General features: G+C 41.8%; 1 protein-coding gene and 1 long non-coding RNA gene across 29 annotated transcripts in view; one reads left to right on the forward strand and one right to left on the reverse strand.

Annotated features, from left to right (window-relative positions):
• The window catches only part of Dnm3 (dynamin 3), a 478,966-nt gene that overhangs the window by 32,971 nt on the left and 429,994 nt on the right, over positions 1-16,001 (reverse strand). For all 6 annotated transcript variants that reach the window (XM_063272014.1, XM_063272015.1, XM_006250141.5 and 3 more), the window contains one exon: positions 1,184-1,348. In XM_063272014.1, the coding sequence (XP_063128084.1) occupies positions 1,184-1,348 (165 nt within the window). The remainder of the gene's footprint in view (positions 1-1,183; positions 1,349-16,001) is intronic.
• Positions 1-16,001, forward strand: part of LOC102554129 (uncharacterized) — a 60,222-nt gene that overhangs the window by 23,783 nt on the left and 20,438 nt on the right. For 13 of the 23 annotated variants that reach the window (XR_010057235.1, XR_010057244.1, XR_010057248.1 and 10 more), the window contains one exon: positions 5,671-7,248. This is a non-coding gene — a long non-coding RNA (uncharacterized LOC102554129). Of the gene's footprint in view, positions 1-1,222; positions 1,975-5,670; positions 7,249-16,001 lie in introns of those variants that run through there. The other 10 variants (XR_010057238.1, XR_010057240.1, XR_010057245.1 and 7 more) reach the window with 4 other exon arrangements.

Below are 16,001 nucleotides of genomic sequence, written 5' to 3' on the forward strand. Positions count from 1 at the left end.
TTCTACTTTTGCAGCTCATTCCTTACCTGCTGCGCGGACTTCAAAGCATCGTGTTTGTCTTACTTGGATACAAGTTTGTTCACACGAGAACTCAGGGCTTCTTAACATCAAGGCATATACAACGCTAGAGGTCAAATACAAGCGGATCCTCACGAACTTTAGAAAGGAATCTTGAAACACAGAATGACTGGTAGCCATATTAACTACTTACCTTTACCACAGTACCTTGGCGAACCCTACTCTTCTGGAGCAAATCCTCAAGTTAGATATACTTACTACCGCTAGTGGTTTACACATGGAGGACACACACTCGAATTGGCCGGTTGGTCACATTAGGCCAACAGCCCAAGAGCCAGGTTTCTCCTTGAATTCTAGTTTAGGGTACTTTTCAGTTTGACAGTCTGACTTTTGAATTCTCACAAGCTATGTTCATAACATACTGAAAGCAGAACATGTCATGAGAAGATGCATATAAATAAAGTGGCTTCCCCCTTTATTAGGAGTCGGGAAAGCTACCTTCTCTAATAACTACTTTTGCTATGTGTACCGAATGCACACAATCTTTCTTTTTTTAAGTACCGCATCCAGACTGCTACCAATCAAAGAAGGAAAGAGCCAAACAAAACCAATAGTTTTTGAATGGCTACAGTAGCAGGGCTCTGAAAGGTTGGTGGTTGTAGCATTTTGACCTTAGGAAGCCAGGCTGAGATGGCCATAGTGGAATCCCAGCCTGGGGGAGGCTGAGTAGGAAAGGATACCTTGAGTTCCAGCTAGGCCTAAGCTACACAGTGAAACCCTGTCTCAAAGAAACTGCCCTCCCAAAGACAATATGACTGACTGCATAGTCAGGGATTAAGGTAAGATGTCCTTTCCGAGGTGAAAAGCACACGTCACCGTTTGTAGATGATAAAAATGATCATATTATGGCATTAGGCCTTAAACTCAAAATCTAGGAGCACTGGCATCTGATTTCATCGCTAACTTGGCAAGGCCATGAATATACACGGTAGACAGCAAGTCGATGCTGTAGCTGGAAATTTCCTCTCTGGTCTCTCCCCTTGTTGGTCACCCACTTATAAAGGCAGAGCTACAGACTGGGCAGTAAGTGCTACAGTTATTCAGAAAATATCACAGAGACACTCAGGAAAAGGCGCTCAGTTTCGAGAAGTGTATAGAGACTTACATTATTGATCATAAGGTGCATTATTGTTTTTGGAATTAGGTCTCGGATGCATTTGTTGATTATCGACATGTAGGAGTCTACGAGGTTGCGAATAGTCTCCACTTGCCTCTCCAACTGCGGGTCCATGGAGAAGTTTTCTGCTTGTCCATTTTCATCATTTTCAGTCTGACAGAACGGAAACAAAATATGGATTATCTCACATTCTCTCTCAGAACAGAAATACCAACCGTCCAATGATTGGTTTCTGTTTAGGAGAAGTCAGTCTCAGAGCCGTGCAGTTTCGCCTTCTTACTTTGAACTTAGCACACATTCTGGCAAAAGTAAACATTCAGATTCTGAATGAACATGGAGATGAATAGCCAAATAAACAGTGCAACCAACAGCACACCTCAAGAGAGCAACCTAATCTCAAGCCATTTGTAAGCTGGCCAGAGGCCTGAGTCCAAACAGATGATGCACATGTGACCCTCTCTCTGGGAGGAGTCTCTTGGGATCCTATAGATTACAGTGACCTTGATGTAGTTCTGGCACTGTTGGCTCCGCTCTGGATTGGATCAGCCCAGACTCAAAACTCAGTCCCCTAGGACTGGCCAGGAGTCCAAATTTGAGATCTGGAAGATAATTCATTCTTTCATGCACTTGCTGGAATTCGCTGTGTAAATTCATGCTTCTGTCGTCACCGTTGAAGACTGGCTCCATTGCGGAAAATGGGCCATTTTAACTTCCAACGTGTTATTCTTTGAATAAAGCAGAACCCTTTCATACACAAAGAATTTATTTGTGCAACATGAGCAAGGCATCTGTTTTCTATACTATACGACTTGAGCTAATTAATTTTGGCTTATCCACCCAGAGGCTGGGCTGGAATGGCATCTTCATCATTAAGAGCTGACCTATTGACTTGGCATTGAAATCAATTTAGAACAAATGGTCTCTATTTCAAGTCAGGTTGAAGCATCTTAAACCTCAAAACATCATACAGATATTGTTAGTGGTCTGGCTACTTTTTCATATTTGGAAAGATTTAATTACGAATGTAAAGGGGGGGAGGATAATTTATTGCTTCTGACATTGGCATGAAGTACTTTCCTTTGGAAATGCACGTACTTTGATCTGCCAGGTTTTCAATCAGCTCCAGGCTGAGCACTGTGCTAACTGACTGGATCTGTAAACGAGGAGGCTTTTCTTTGAATTGATATACGTGTTTGAAAGCCACATTTTTTTTTTTAGGCTACAAAATCATCAATATAAACGTATAACCATTTCTAGATCAGAAAAGTGTCTCTTTGAAAATATATACTCTAAATATAAATCAGTGGTCCTTTTCTGCCCCGAGAATGTAGCCCCATGCTTTGCTGCGGGCTATCAGAATAAGGGGAAATCTGGGGCAGCTGAGTACAATAGCAAGGCAGAAGGCTGGGATACTCAGAACGCTAGTGGTTCTCCTGTTCTTTTCTTCTTTTAAAGTGGTCTTGGGTCACTGAAAGAATTACAGCTGGTGTAATAGATCTGATCTTTTCATTCTTTCTTTTTTTAGCGGACTTGTGACAAACACATATTTTAGATGAAAAGAATCTAAAACATTTTTAGTTAAAACCTTATTTAAAATGCAAAACTACTACTACCACTACCACTTCTACCCGTCTGTTTTCTGCATAAACCCCTTTCCAGAAGCCCTCTTTCCCTCCCACTCTTGTGTAGACCCCTTCAGTTTTCAAATCTGCTTGCCGTTGTCTTCCAGACAAGCTCCTGCTGCCCCACTTCCTCTGAGCTCATCCTTGCACTTGCTTGTGTTATCCACCATTCATCTTAACGCCCACCCCCCGAGACTCTGGGTCTGCATCTCTCTATTGTTATCACAGATCTCAGTGTTATCAGAGGGAGGTGGCTCATGCCAAAAATGACTCCACCCAAGTCCACAAAACTGCCCTAATACATAAAACCTAGAATTTTTGTGGAGAAAAACGAACCTGCACAATGCCGACAGCACAATCCAGTTTGCTTCTCTGGCCTAGAAAACCATGTAGATTTTGCTATTGTATTTAGCAATGGAGCGTGATGGCATTTCATTATCAACCTATTACCTTTCACAAAGTCTATTTCCAGCATTCATTGTGTTTCAGACACCATAATAAGCAGTTTGTACAGGAGAGCTGCACCTCAGTGCTAAGTGGGCACCAGGGTACCCCATACAGGAGCATGATAGGGCTGTGGGTGCTGAAATTCATCCAACTGAGGTAAAATGAGGATGAGTTCCAGAACAATGAGGTAACGACACCACACCAATTCAGTTTTGTACACGAGGTAGTAGTACGTTTAAACGGAGTTTCTGGGAAAATGTCATTAAGATACCGATATTCTGAAGAACCGGAGGAGGAAAGCAGAGTCAACAAGACACACTGAACCTCCGGGGTGAACTCTGTATTATTTCATTTTATACCTCCCCACCCACATTACTCTTAAGCAAATGTAAAGCAAGGCTAAATGTTATCAAAGTGCTTTTGTACTTTATAGAGCAATAATCAGAATGTGAGGGGCTGGGGATTTAGCTCAGTGGTAGAGTGCTTACCTAGGAAGCGCAAGACCCTGGGTTCAGTCCCCAGCTCCGAAAAAAAGAACCAAAAAAAAAATATAATAATCAGAATGTGAGAATGAGCAACAGACATTGGTTGAGTAGAGAACACACCAGGATAGAGCCTAGGCCCTCAGCTTCTGTGAGAAGGACCCTAGAACCCGTGGGAGAAAACCAAGAATTAACAAGTGGGATTGCATGATGTAAAGAAAGCTTCTGTGCAGAAGGAGGCCACAGAAAAGCAACAGCCTATAAGATAGAAAAATTTGCCGGCTATATACATCAGACGGGATTAATATCTAGCCTCTATAAAGAACTAAGAAAATCAGATACTAAAATACCCTGCTTCATCAAATGAACAAGATATTTCTAAAACCACAAAGTAAAAGTAGCCAAAACACATCTGAAAAAAAATTCAACACCCTTGGCCATCAAGGAAAGGGCAAGTCAAAACTACCCTGAAATACACATTACCCTGTTAGAATGGCTGCTCTTACAACAACAACAACAAGGCCCACAACAATAAAGGCTGATAAGGATGAGCAGAGGACACTCACACACTGCTGCTGGGAACAAAAATAAGCACAGTGACTGCAGAAATCAGGACGGGAAGTTCATTAAAAAACAAACTCCCATATCTGCCAGCTATGCCACCCCTGGGGATAGACCCTCAAGAATGTTAAGTCACTTTAACAAAGAGATACATACTCAACCATGTTTAATGCAATGCCTCTCACTGTAGGCCAGCTATGGAATTTACCTTGGTGTCTCTCAACAAGGGACGGCATGGAGAAAATGTCATCACGTTCACTTTTTATTCTGTTGCACAGAGTCAAGTTATGCTCCTGTTTATGCAGGAAAATGGATGGGATTGTACACCCCATTAAGTGAAATAAAACAGGACGCCAACAGGCAAACACTTTCTTTCATGAGAAACCTAAGTATCACACACACATACACACACGCACAGGAGAGAGACTATTAAGAGGGAGAGAAGGGTGGGGGATAGGAGAGGAGTCAAGGGGAGTAAGCATGACCAAAGTACACGATATACTTGAACAAGGCATTATGAAATCCATTACTGAGCATGGTGAATATACATGAATAAAACAATCATATTGGGAACATAGGGTTAAAGGCATCCCAGAAGGGCCAGTAAGACAACTCACAGTTCTACTTAGCTTTTAAAAATCTGTAGACGTGTGGTGTCACACAAACCCTAACTACACTGGGCATTCAGTGGACACATTAGGGAGACCGTGGAATCCAGAATGCAAATTCGACCTCCTTGGTTTTACACTGAAGTAGTAGCTGGCCTTTCTAGTGGGTCTGGCGAGGAGACGGAGTCCTAGGTAGGAGTTTTAAACCGAGCACTTGCAGCAAGAAAATGCTCCTTTCTCCTACCCCCACCCTCAGCTCAAACCCGCTCGCCTCGCCTCTTTCTGGCTGTATGCTGTGCATGAGCACGTATTTTTTCCCCCCTTTGTTTAAATTATAGGATTGCAGTTGGATTCTGTGCAGTCAGGGCACTGAAGTGACAGCTGTTTATCATTAGCCTCATCAAGGGAATGTAAAATAAAAATAGGAATTTGTCTCTGATCTTTGGGGCAAAAAAGAGTGGTCTGCAAACATTTAACCTTTTATGTGCAGGTTCATTGATGCTGTTTACAGAACATGAATAATACTGTAGAAACTTATTCTTTTTCCTGAAAACACAATGGAGAGGCCATCTTGCTGCATGTGTGTTTTTTTTTTTCTACATAGCCTTTGAGAAATCTAATTAAAGCAATGAAAACAACCCTATAAATATGAAGTTTGAAAAACTTTCTAATGAATTAGTCACACAGTATTTAAGAAATAGTCTGCTTTTACAAAATTTTAACTAAAGAAAGGATTACATATTTCTGTCTCTCAGGGCCTGGGTGGATATCTTTCAGGAGTCCAGCTTCTCCTCCCACTCTGAGAGTCCTAGGGATTAAATCTCGGTTGTCAGGATTGGTGGTAAGCACTTTTACCCTTTGGGCTACACCTCAGTGCCCCCCACCCCAATTTTTATAAAGTATACTACTTTAATAGATGAGGGAATGAAAATATTAAATGGTAGATAATTTTCATTAAATCTTGAAGACTCCATCATAGATCTCTGAGTATGCCTGAACACCTATTTCCCATGTCTTTTTCTGTTCCTTCGATGAGCCTGAGGACCATTGGAACCATTCAGAAAGTAATGTCGACATCAACCCTTTGAAGGCGGGATAATAGACATTGAAAGTCTCACAGCAGTGCTATGTACAGAGAGATGCCAAGGCGTGGGGCTCGCTGCGTCTTTTCTCAGCTGGAGAGAACACAGGATAACCTTCTATAGATCTACATACACTTTGTTCCAGATAACCAAGTTGTTGTTTTTAAAACATTTAATACAATTATACAGTTCACCACTACTGTAAACAACACGCAAAAAAATATATATGATGGGACCTGTCCTCAGTGAGCCCAGCCGTCACTATGAAAACACTGTTCCCATGGTAATGCACTTTCAGGTTTTTCCAGCCCCACATTATTGGAAATGTTTTCACTGAAAACTTTCCCTGCTTCCAATCAATTGCCTTTAAGTTGCTCAGGCTCTAAAGTTATGAGACCACGCCATGCAAAAGCCCACAGTCCAGAAAGCCTCAGAGGGTGGTCTCCGTGTCAGTCAGCAAATGTGACCTGTACCCGTGAATATTTAGTGTGTGGCATGGAGCTGTAGAAGGTATGACGTGGAGAAGCAGAGACCCACATGTGAGCTCTAAGCAGGCAGGGCATAAAGAAAATTACAAGCCCGAGTCCAAGGGTTTGCTACAGGGGCTCAGGGCTCAGGGCACAGAGGACAGGGCGCAGGGCCTCTCTATGGATGGGAACTTTAGAAAACGATCTCAGGACTCGGCTGAGGTTTAAACACGGTGACGGCAGGGGCATGGCTATCATTGTCCCTCTAGGACTCTGCAGGAGCTTAGTGAGCAGTGTGGCCTTTTCAGAAGAGTCCCCAGACAGAGCCTGAGGTGGCTGGGCGTCAGCGTGGTGGGAATGAAAGCGACCCTTCCAGTTCCTATAACTGAGTTCTTCATGTCGATCCCTTCTTTGTGGACAAGAAGAACCACGGAGACCCAGCACTGCTTCAGTTAAGGAGGCGTCTTCCCTACAGCTCAAGGTGTTCCCGGATTTGAACTGCGGTTGTGGTCAAAACACCTAGCAGCAGGATGGCCTTGGGGCTGCATGGAGCATCCCCCAACACAGGAGGGAAAGTCCAGCCTAATGTGACTGGGGTAGCACAGTGCATCCTCACTGACAGCCTGGGCCAAGCCGTGGGTTTAGCCACTTTCCTTCCATTCTTCTTAGACTTTTTAGTCACTTTACCTGAATAGTCTGATTTTTATTCTCCATGTAATCATCTAAGTAACATCATAATAAAAAATGACAGAACTGTGTGATTAAATAAAACCGCTAATTAAAATCCTTCAGAATTTTCAATACATTTTAATTGAAAATAAGAGCAACAAGCGATCATAAGATGTTTTAAACTGAGAAGCGGCTTTGTGTCTTTACCTTAGCTCTCTCCAGGCCAAAGCTCCCTGACTAGATTTGTTTCGGGTACTGCCAGCATACATAGCTCTAACAGGTAGCTTGGATGACGCCGAATAGATTTTCTAAGAAAAAGGTAGAGGCGAGGGGGTCTGGGGACAATCTAAAGATCTTATACAGCCGATTGCAAAGTTCTAGATATAATCCCCGTGGATCCTTTAATCTAGCCCAGTGCTTCTCCATCCTCCCAATGCTGCGACCCTTTAACACAGTTGCTCAAGCTTTTGTTGTTTGTGGTGATGTAAATATCTGGTGTGCAGGGTATCTGATGTGTGACCCCTGTGAAAGGGCCGTCATGACTTGTAGGCTGAGAACTGATGATCCAGCTGAAAGTCTCTATTGCCTTACCCGACAAGTAAGCTCATGGGTACAGACAATCCGAGTCGAGTATGTTTTTAAATTTTAACTGATGCCTGCAAGTGCTAGAACAGCTGAAGCTAGCGTTTCAAGAAGCCGTGAGCCACCTGAAGCGGGGACTGTCACCAAACTGCAGTTTTCTGGAAGAACAAGTGCTTTTAACTACTGAGCCTTATTTCCAGACCCTCATGGTAAGTATTTTAAATTGTAAATATTTATTTTACGTCAATCTCAGTCCTTATGAACTGACTTTGTTTGCCATACATTAACATCTTGTCATACAAACAATAAATAACTAAGACTGAGTGCGCTTTTAAGAATTTACCCTCAACATCTTTAACTAAAATGCTTAATTGTAGGAAAAATTTAAATTATGATGCATTATTCTCTCTCTCCCCCCCTCCCTCTCTCACTCTCTCTCTCCCTTGCTTTTTTGGAGACAAGATTATGTTATGTAGCCCACAGTGCCCAGGTTGATCTTGAACTCTTGATCCTCCTGCCTCCACCTCCCACTATGCCCAGCTCGCGGACATTCCTAAACCTCATTAAGAAATGGGTGCCAGGGGCCATGCCTTTGTGCAGTGAAAAGCCAGTCTTGTTTGAAAGGTGAGCAAATGAAGGAAAAAGCCATACACTGTGGAAGAAAGGCTGAAAACTGATTTGTCCTGTAAAACATGTACATTAATTAATCATAAACTCAAGGGAGTTAAAGAGTGGAGACAATGCAGCCTGAATAGTAGGAAAGCAGTGTAGGGATTCATGATAAATGAGCCGTGTAGCATTTTAACTATGCAGTTGGTAGTACTGCTTTCCTTATGAGGTAGATAATCTTTCAAAATTCAATGTGAATGAACTACAAAGTAAACAATTTTTTTAAGTAATGCATTGAAAATGCATAGTGGTGTGGAGTCACTTTTCCCCAGAGTGTAGAGAAGAATGTCAATGCTTCCGAAATGGAACATCTGTATCACAGCCCTTTCTCCAAGGCTCCGAGAGCATGATGGAAGACGGAGCATTAAATCCTGTAAGAGCCGGAAGCTGGGAAGGACTTCTGTAGTGGTGTCCTTAAGTCATGACTGGCCATTACATCCATGAACTCACAACACAGGTTGATTTCCACACAAGTTCTGCACAAGATCCAGGCAGTAAACACCCCAACAAGGGAGAGAGGCTTTGGAGGCCCCACCACTGAGCTGAGAAGCTATTGGCAGTTGATGGCTGCTAAAGGAGGGAGGTTCAGTTTGCTTCTTCAGTGGCTTGGCCTCTCGTGCGTGGCTCGTGCTCCAGAGGATGATGCCCTACACCTGTGGACATATGGCCACTACTAGTTAGGTTCAATTATAAAAGAAAAGACATTTAGGGCCAGCTTAGCTACATGGAGTTCAAAGCTAGCCTGGCCTATTTGAGATGGTGTCTCAAAACAAAAGGATGCAGATACTAAGAAAAAAAAATCTATTTGCATATATTTATAATTGGTCCAAACATAGCTCGAAGAATCCTAGATGTATCATTATTAATGAATGCTATGGTTTTCCCTTTTCTAGTTTGTATAATGAGTTTATATAAATACATTCAAACTAAATGAAATACTTTATGAAGTAAAGAGAAATGAAAGATCAGACAGGTTCATTTCTCTTAGAAATGTCATGTTTTTAAAAATAACAAATCAGTCATAACTGCATGGTCATAACACACTGGTGTCCACAAGAATCCAAAGGAGATGTAGCATTCATCTAACTTGTTTTGACTTCAAGCTACTTATGTCTTAGAATACTTATAAAATGGAAAACATTACGAATGCTACAGATACGTGCTTAAAGTCTAACTTTAGGAAAATCCACCAGAATCGTCCGGGGTGAACAAATCACTTTCATTTGAGGAAAATTTAGAATAGAGTATGAAAAATAAAATCAGACAACCTATCATAGCTTTGTCCCTGGTGAATTTTGTGACTTTAAAGAAGTTAACACTAAGAATTGCTTAGCTTCTCTGGGCATTAATTTCTGTGCCTGCGTTACATTAACATCATGCGCATTTTATGCAGAGCAAGTAATCGATAGCCAATACTAAACTGAAGGCCCTTAATGCCTACATATAGTGCGTGTGTTCAAGAGGTTACTCACTTTTATTATTTGAGATGAGCGAGGTCAACTCCATGTGTGAAGACATAGTTTACAAAGTCATAAACAGGAAGATCCCAGAGCTGCCCGTCTCTGTAGAGAGCTGGGGCTCCTCATCACCACATCTTGAAGCTGTGAGAGGCTGAAATCCCCAATACCACCTGTACTCACCAGGTAGGATTACAGAGGGTCCCCTGCCTAGCCCACAGCCTTGCACTAAAGCTGCTGGTGAGACAAAGCCTTGGCTTACCTCGGATCTGTCTTGTGATAGGAAGTTTCTTTTATATTATTATTTTTAATTGGATATTTTATGCATTCACATTTCAAATGTTATCTCCTTTCCCACTTTCCTCTCTGGAACCTCTCCTCTCCCACCCTCCTCCCCCTGCTTCTATGAGGTGCTCTCCCTCCCACCCACCCACTCCCACCTCACAGCCCTAGCATTCCCTACACTGGGGCATTGAGCCTTCACAGGACCAAGGGTCTCTCCTATTGATTCCAACAAGTCCATCTTCTGCTACATATGTGGCTGGAGCCATAGGTCTGTCCATGTGTACTCTTTGGTTGGTGGTTTAGTCCCTGGGAGCTCTGGGGGTGGGGGGTCTGATTGGTTGATATTATTGTTCTTCTTAAGGGGTCGAAAACCCCTTCAGTTCCTTCAGTCCTTTCCCTGACTCCTCTATTGGGGTCCCTGTGCTCAGTCCAATGGTCAGCTGTGAGCATCCACCTCTGTATTTGTCACGCTCTGGCAGAGCCTCTCAGGAGACAGCTATATCAGGCTCCTGCCAGCAAGCCCTTCTTGGCATCTGCAATAGTGTCTGGGTTTGGTGTCTGTATATGGGATGGATCCCTAGGTGGGGCAGTCTCTAGATGGCCTTTCCTTCAGTCTCTGCTCCACACTTTGTCCCCATATTTCCTTTAGACAGGATCCATTCTGGGTTAAAAATTTGGAAATGTGGGGCCATGCCTAACTTCTGGATATGGTCTCTACAGGTTCTTCATTCCCTTTATTGGGCATTTCAGCTAATCTCATCCCTGTTGGGTCCTGGATGCCTCCTGCTTTCCTGGCATCTGGACTTGCTGGTGGCTACCCCCAATTCCCCATTCCCACTGTTACACATCTCTGTATAAATTCCTGACCCTTTGTATATCATCCCAATTTCCTTCTATACCTGATTCTATCTCCCTCTTTCCCCCTTCCCCCTCTTCTCTTCCTCCCAAGTCCCTCCCACCCTCTACCTCCTGTATTTTGTTCCCTCTTCTAAGAAGGACTGAAGCATCCACATTTTGTTCTTCCTTCTTCTTGAGCTTCATATGGTCTGAAGTTTCTATACGTGTGCTTTATCTCTACAATGTGGCTGTCAGTAAGCCTAATCCAGTGGCATCTACCTTTGCACTACAGGAGTGGGTGTAGGAATAGGGGCTCCCTGTTAGCTTAAGTTCTTAGGAATAGAGCTGTTAGAGGCCCAAAAAACCTGGCATCACCCATGCCTATCCCTAGAAATGAGTGATTCTCTTATCTATGACTTACAGCTCTAGGACAGCAGATATCAAAACTACAAGCTCCAATTCCTCTTGCTCTTTTCTCAGAGTTGCCGGAAGGGCTCCTCTATGTCCTATAGCTCTAAAAACATGAATCCCAGAGCTATAGGTTCTAACTGTATTGATATATGATAAAGTAGAATTCAGGCCAAAATTAGTGAGCTACCTAAGGTCAATTCATATTAATGGAAGGTATAATCTAGAAGATACTATAGGTGTAAACATATGCACCCAAACATTGGTACACCCAAAGGATATAGCTGAATCTATGGATCTATATAAACTATGTAAACATTAAAAGAGATTAAAACAGCAAAAGAAGGAGTCAGTCATTGCTGTTTATAGGAACTATGATCTTTTATACAAGGCCTAAAGATGGCACCAGAAATCTCTTAACACTGATACATGCTTTCAACAAAGCACCAGGATGTAAAAACAACACGCAAAAGTGAGTCTTTCCTCTTTATCAACAATGAACTTGCTGAGGAAGACATCGGGCAAACAAGCCGGTTGACAAGCTCAAGAAGCGTGTAGGAATGAATGAGTCTAAGCAAGTGAATGGCTTCTGTGTTGCAAAGTTTAAGACACCGAGAGTTTGAAGATGACTGGAAGATGGAGAGGCCTCTCTTACTCATCGATTGGCAGAATTAGTATTGTGAAAGCGGTGTTAGCCCCAAACTGATCTACAGTTTCAGTGGGGCCTCCACCAACATTCTGTAACATTCTTCATAAATAGAAAAAGGAGGTCTAAGATTCATATGGTCACACAAAAGACCCTGGATCCAAAATAATCCTCAGTAAAAGGAACAATGGTAAAGGTATTCCCTTATCTGACTTCAAGTTAAACTACAGAGTCATAGGAATAAAGCAACAGAGCACAACAGCCAGATGTGTAAATCAATGACATAGAATAGAATAGAGGACCCAGAGTTAAACCCACATAGCTATAGCCAAAAAGTTTTTGACAAAGGTGACAAACAGCCTCTTCTGTGAATGGTGCTGGGAAAACCGGAAATTCACTCATAGAAAAACAAAACCATACTGCTCTCTCTCACCCAGAGTAAATATCAATTCAAATGGATCAAAGATTTTAACATGAGACTTGAAAATCTGAAACTGGTAGAGAAAACCATTTTAAGATATAGGCATAGGTGAGGAATCTCTGAAAAGAGATTTAGTGATTTGGGAAGTTAAATCAATAATTTACTAAGGGGATGACTTGAAGTTTTCTGCAAAGAAAAGGGGACAATCAAGGGATGGGGAGTCAACCTGTAGAGTGGAACAAAAACTCTTTGATAGCTGTACATCTGACAGGGTATTAACAGCAAGGCTACCTAAATGATACAACTAGATACTAAAACCCCCAGACAATGCAACCAATAAAAGGCTTAATGACAAGAACAGTTCTCAAAAGATGACGTACATGTGGCCAATTAACACAAAAGAGTTCGACATCTGTAGTCATCAAGGAAATTCTGTTAAAATTACACCAAAATTCCATGTCACCCCAGTCAGAATGTCTCTCACTTAAAACTGAGTAACAGCAAATGTTGGTGAGTATGTGGGGGGGGGGGGAGGGATAATGGCACAGTGTTGGTGGGGACGTGAACTGGTGTTGCCATTGTGCAAATCAGTGTGATGTTTCCTCAAAAAATGGAGACTGAACTATTATATGTCTAACCCCCACCCTAGATAAATACCAAAAGGACTGTAAATTGAACATGCCACAGAGACCTTGCATATCTGTGTTGGTTGCAGCACTGTTCACAACAGCCAAGTTATTGAACAGAATACATGGCATACTTTTGGCCTGACAATGGTCCCACAAGAACCATAGACTAACAAAACCCCTAACTACTAGTCATGAGAAATCTCCTTTGGAGTGGTTGGTCAGAGGGATCCAAATGACTCCCCAAATAACGCAGGCTATTGTTGTCTTTGGATGCCCTCACAGAGGGGTTAAAGGTAATCCCATATTGCTGAAAATCCCACATATTTAGGACAGAGGACTTGGATTATTCAAACTGTGTCTAGCCTGAAAGCATCCTTCCAGGAATCTAGGTCCCACAGTACCAGCAAGTACTATGTAAGTAGCAAAGGTAGGGGGAGCAATAAGTTGTCCTGCCCAGCTGGGACACCTATGACTCACAGCGACCTACGGTATGTCAAGATGTCCATAAAGGCATAACAGCAGCACACATGGTGGCGGTAACCAGCAACTCTCTAAGTGGATTTAAGGCCCACAGAAGAGAAATCATGTCTGGTATTAGAAACCTAGCCACCAGCTTGGGCCTAGTAAGGTCATGGGTCTTAGAAGAGAATCCACTAGCACTACGTCACTAGACCAGGAGAACCCCTTAACTGCATTATAAGTCTCATCCTTATACCATCAAATAAGTATAGTTATCATCCATTATCTAAGAAGTGTCTCTGAACAGCAAATGGAGACCATTACAGAACAACAACAACAACAACAACACCCACAACTGGACAAAATGCAAACATCAGTGGATTGTGGGGAGCCCAGCCCCAACAGATAACCTGTGTAGCATCTTCAGCGATAGCAAAGGAAACAGTGTAGAAGGGGTGGAAAGAGTCTGGGAGCTCTACTTCACTCTGCCTCTCTTAGAAAGGGCTTTCCAAAGAAGACTTGAACAATGACAATGTCAGCAGACATGCTAATGTGGAGGTGGGGCATCTCACAAGATCTTACTCATAGAGAACTCAGGAAACAAATGACTACCTAGAGAAGACAATTGGCCTCTTCTGGGGATGAGCCTGATTGGCTGCTTATTTAATACAAAATAGTCCTAAAGCCATATACACACAAATAACAAAAATGGACTCAAAGGCTGTATCTATATATTTTTCTCTCTCTGTCTCTGTCTCTTTCTGAATAACAATAATAAAAGGAGGCTAATATTTGAGGTGGGGAACATGGGAGGGGTTGGAAGGAGGATGCATGGGAGACTTTCGAAGAAGGGAAGGAAGAAATGATGCCATCATATTTTGATTAAAAATGTATAAAATAAAGTTATTTAAAATAAATTAATAACAAGAAAAAGGAATGTTCCATGTATAACATGATGGAGTTTTTATTTGGCCATTAAAAGAGAATAAAGTTATATAATTTGCTAGAAGATATACACAACTGGAGTTTGAATTAAGTAAAATAAGTCAGAAAGACAAATACATCACGTTTTCTCAAATTTTATATAATATGTACATTTTATAACCCCACACTCTCACACACACTCATAAAACATGAAAGCAAAAGGAAGACTGAGGGGAGAGGAGTTCTGGCAGGAGAGTGAGGCAGAGAGAAGGGAGTACCTGGAGTGAATATGTTCATCATCCATGATGTACTTAACTGAAAATGCCTTTATGCAACTCATAACTATTTCTTTGAATATACATTAATAAATCTTACTTTTAAATAATTCTAAATAAACACTTCTGAAAGAAGTCATAGATGATGGCTGAGATGTATGTCTGTCTGTCTATCTATCTATCCACATATCCATCCATCTCCAATCACACTGATCATCAGAGAAATGCAAATCACAATGCACTGCATGTACATAGAAAGTTATTTATAATGTGCTCTGTGATGGTACACAAATACCATTTTTTTCAGTGTGAGAATGATTTGTCTTATTGATTACATACCATTTCATCACTCCACTGGGATTTGCCCTGCTGTTTCCTTTGGTTATCTTTCAGTGTACCCTTCCGCTAATGTTGTAGAGCAAAAAAAATGGTCCCTGGTAATCTCATAGAAATGGTATAAATAGATTTTTGTGTTGAACTTGTAAAGTCTATCTTGGTATAAACCAGTTTACTGAACATCAGATTTTATTACAGCTAATATTTGCTATGTGTTCAACATTTTATATACTATTGGTTTCTTGGAAGATTAAAGGAGGGGACAGAGCACAGGTTTTACCATCTATTTTGGGAGGAGATTATTAAAAGGTGAGAAGCAACATATCATAAGGTCAGTGAGTAAAGAGCGCCAAGGAGTTTGGTTGGGCGTAACTGGCTTTCCAAGAGAGGAGAGAATTCTAGAGGAAATTCTACAAGTTTCAGGAAACAGATGAGGCTATTATCCAGCAGATTGGTGAAACTTGAATTTGGTTGCCAGGGGACATGCAGATATCATGATACTGGGGTCAAGAATCTTTCTTTTAGTTGAGGAACGTATGAAGTTCAAAGAGGCTATATTAGACCAAAGAGTAAAGACACCCAGCACGGGATGAAAAACTGGCTGGCAGCAGTGTGCTGCTTAGGAAGAGGGAGATAGAAGAATTTGTCTCCTATGCTGCATTCCAGTCATATCAGGATGTTGTCTGTTCCAAATCAAGCTAGGTGCACTACAACCTGTTGCTTTGGGTCATGGTTTTCCTTTAAACGTGAATGACCTATTGTCTAATAGTTACTAAAATATTTACATTATTCAAGATCTGGCCAATATGACTGCCTTTTCTATTAAGATGAGCCAGAACTGATCTCTCCCTTCATACTCTTCACATTCAATTCCTTTTGTCATTAGGAAGTTATGTTCTTGTCACTAACTTTCTAATGCATCCTCTTGAGTACATTTTAT

Source organism: Rattus norvegicus, chromosome 13 (assembly GCF_036323735.1).
Source record: "Rattus norvegicus strain BN/NHsdMcwi chromosome 13, GRCr8, whole genome shotgun sequence".
NCBI classification, from domain to species: domain Eukaryota; kingdom Metazoa; phylum Chordata; class Mammalia; order Rodentia; family Muridae; genus Rattus; species Rattus norvegicus.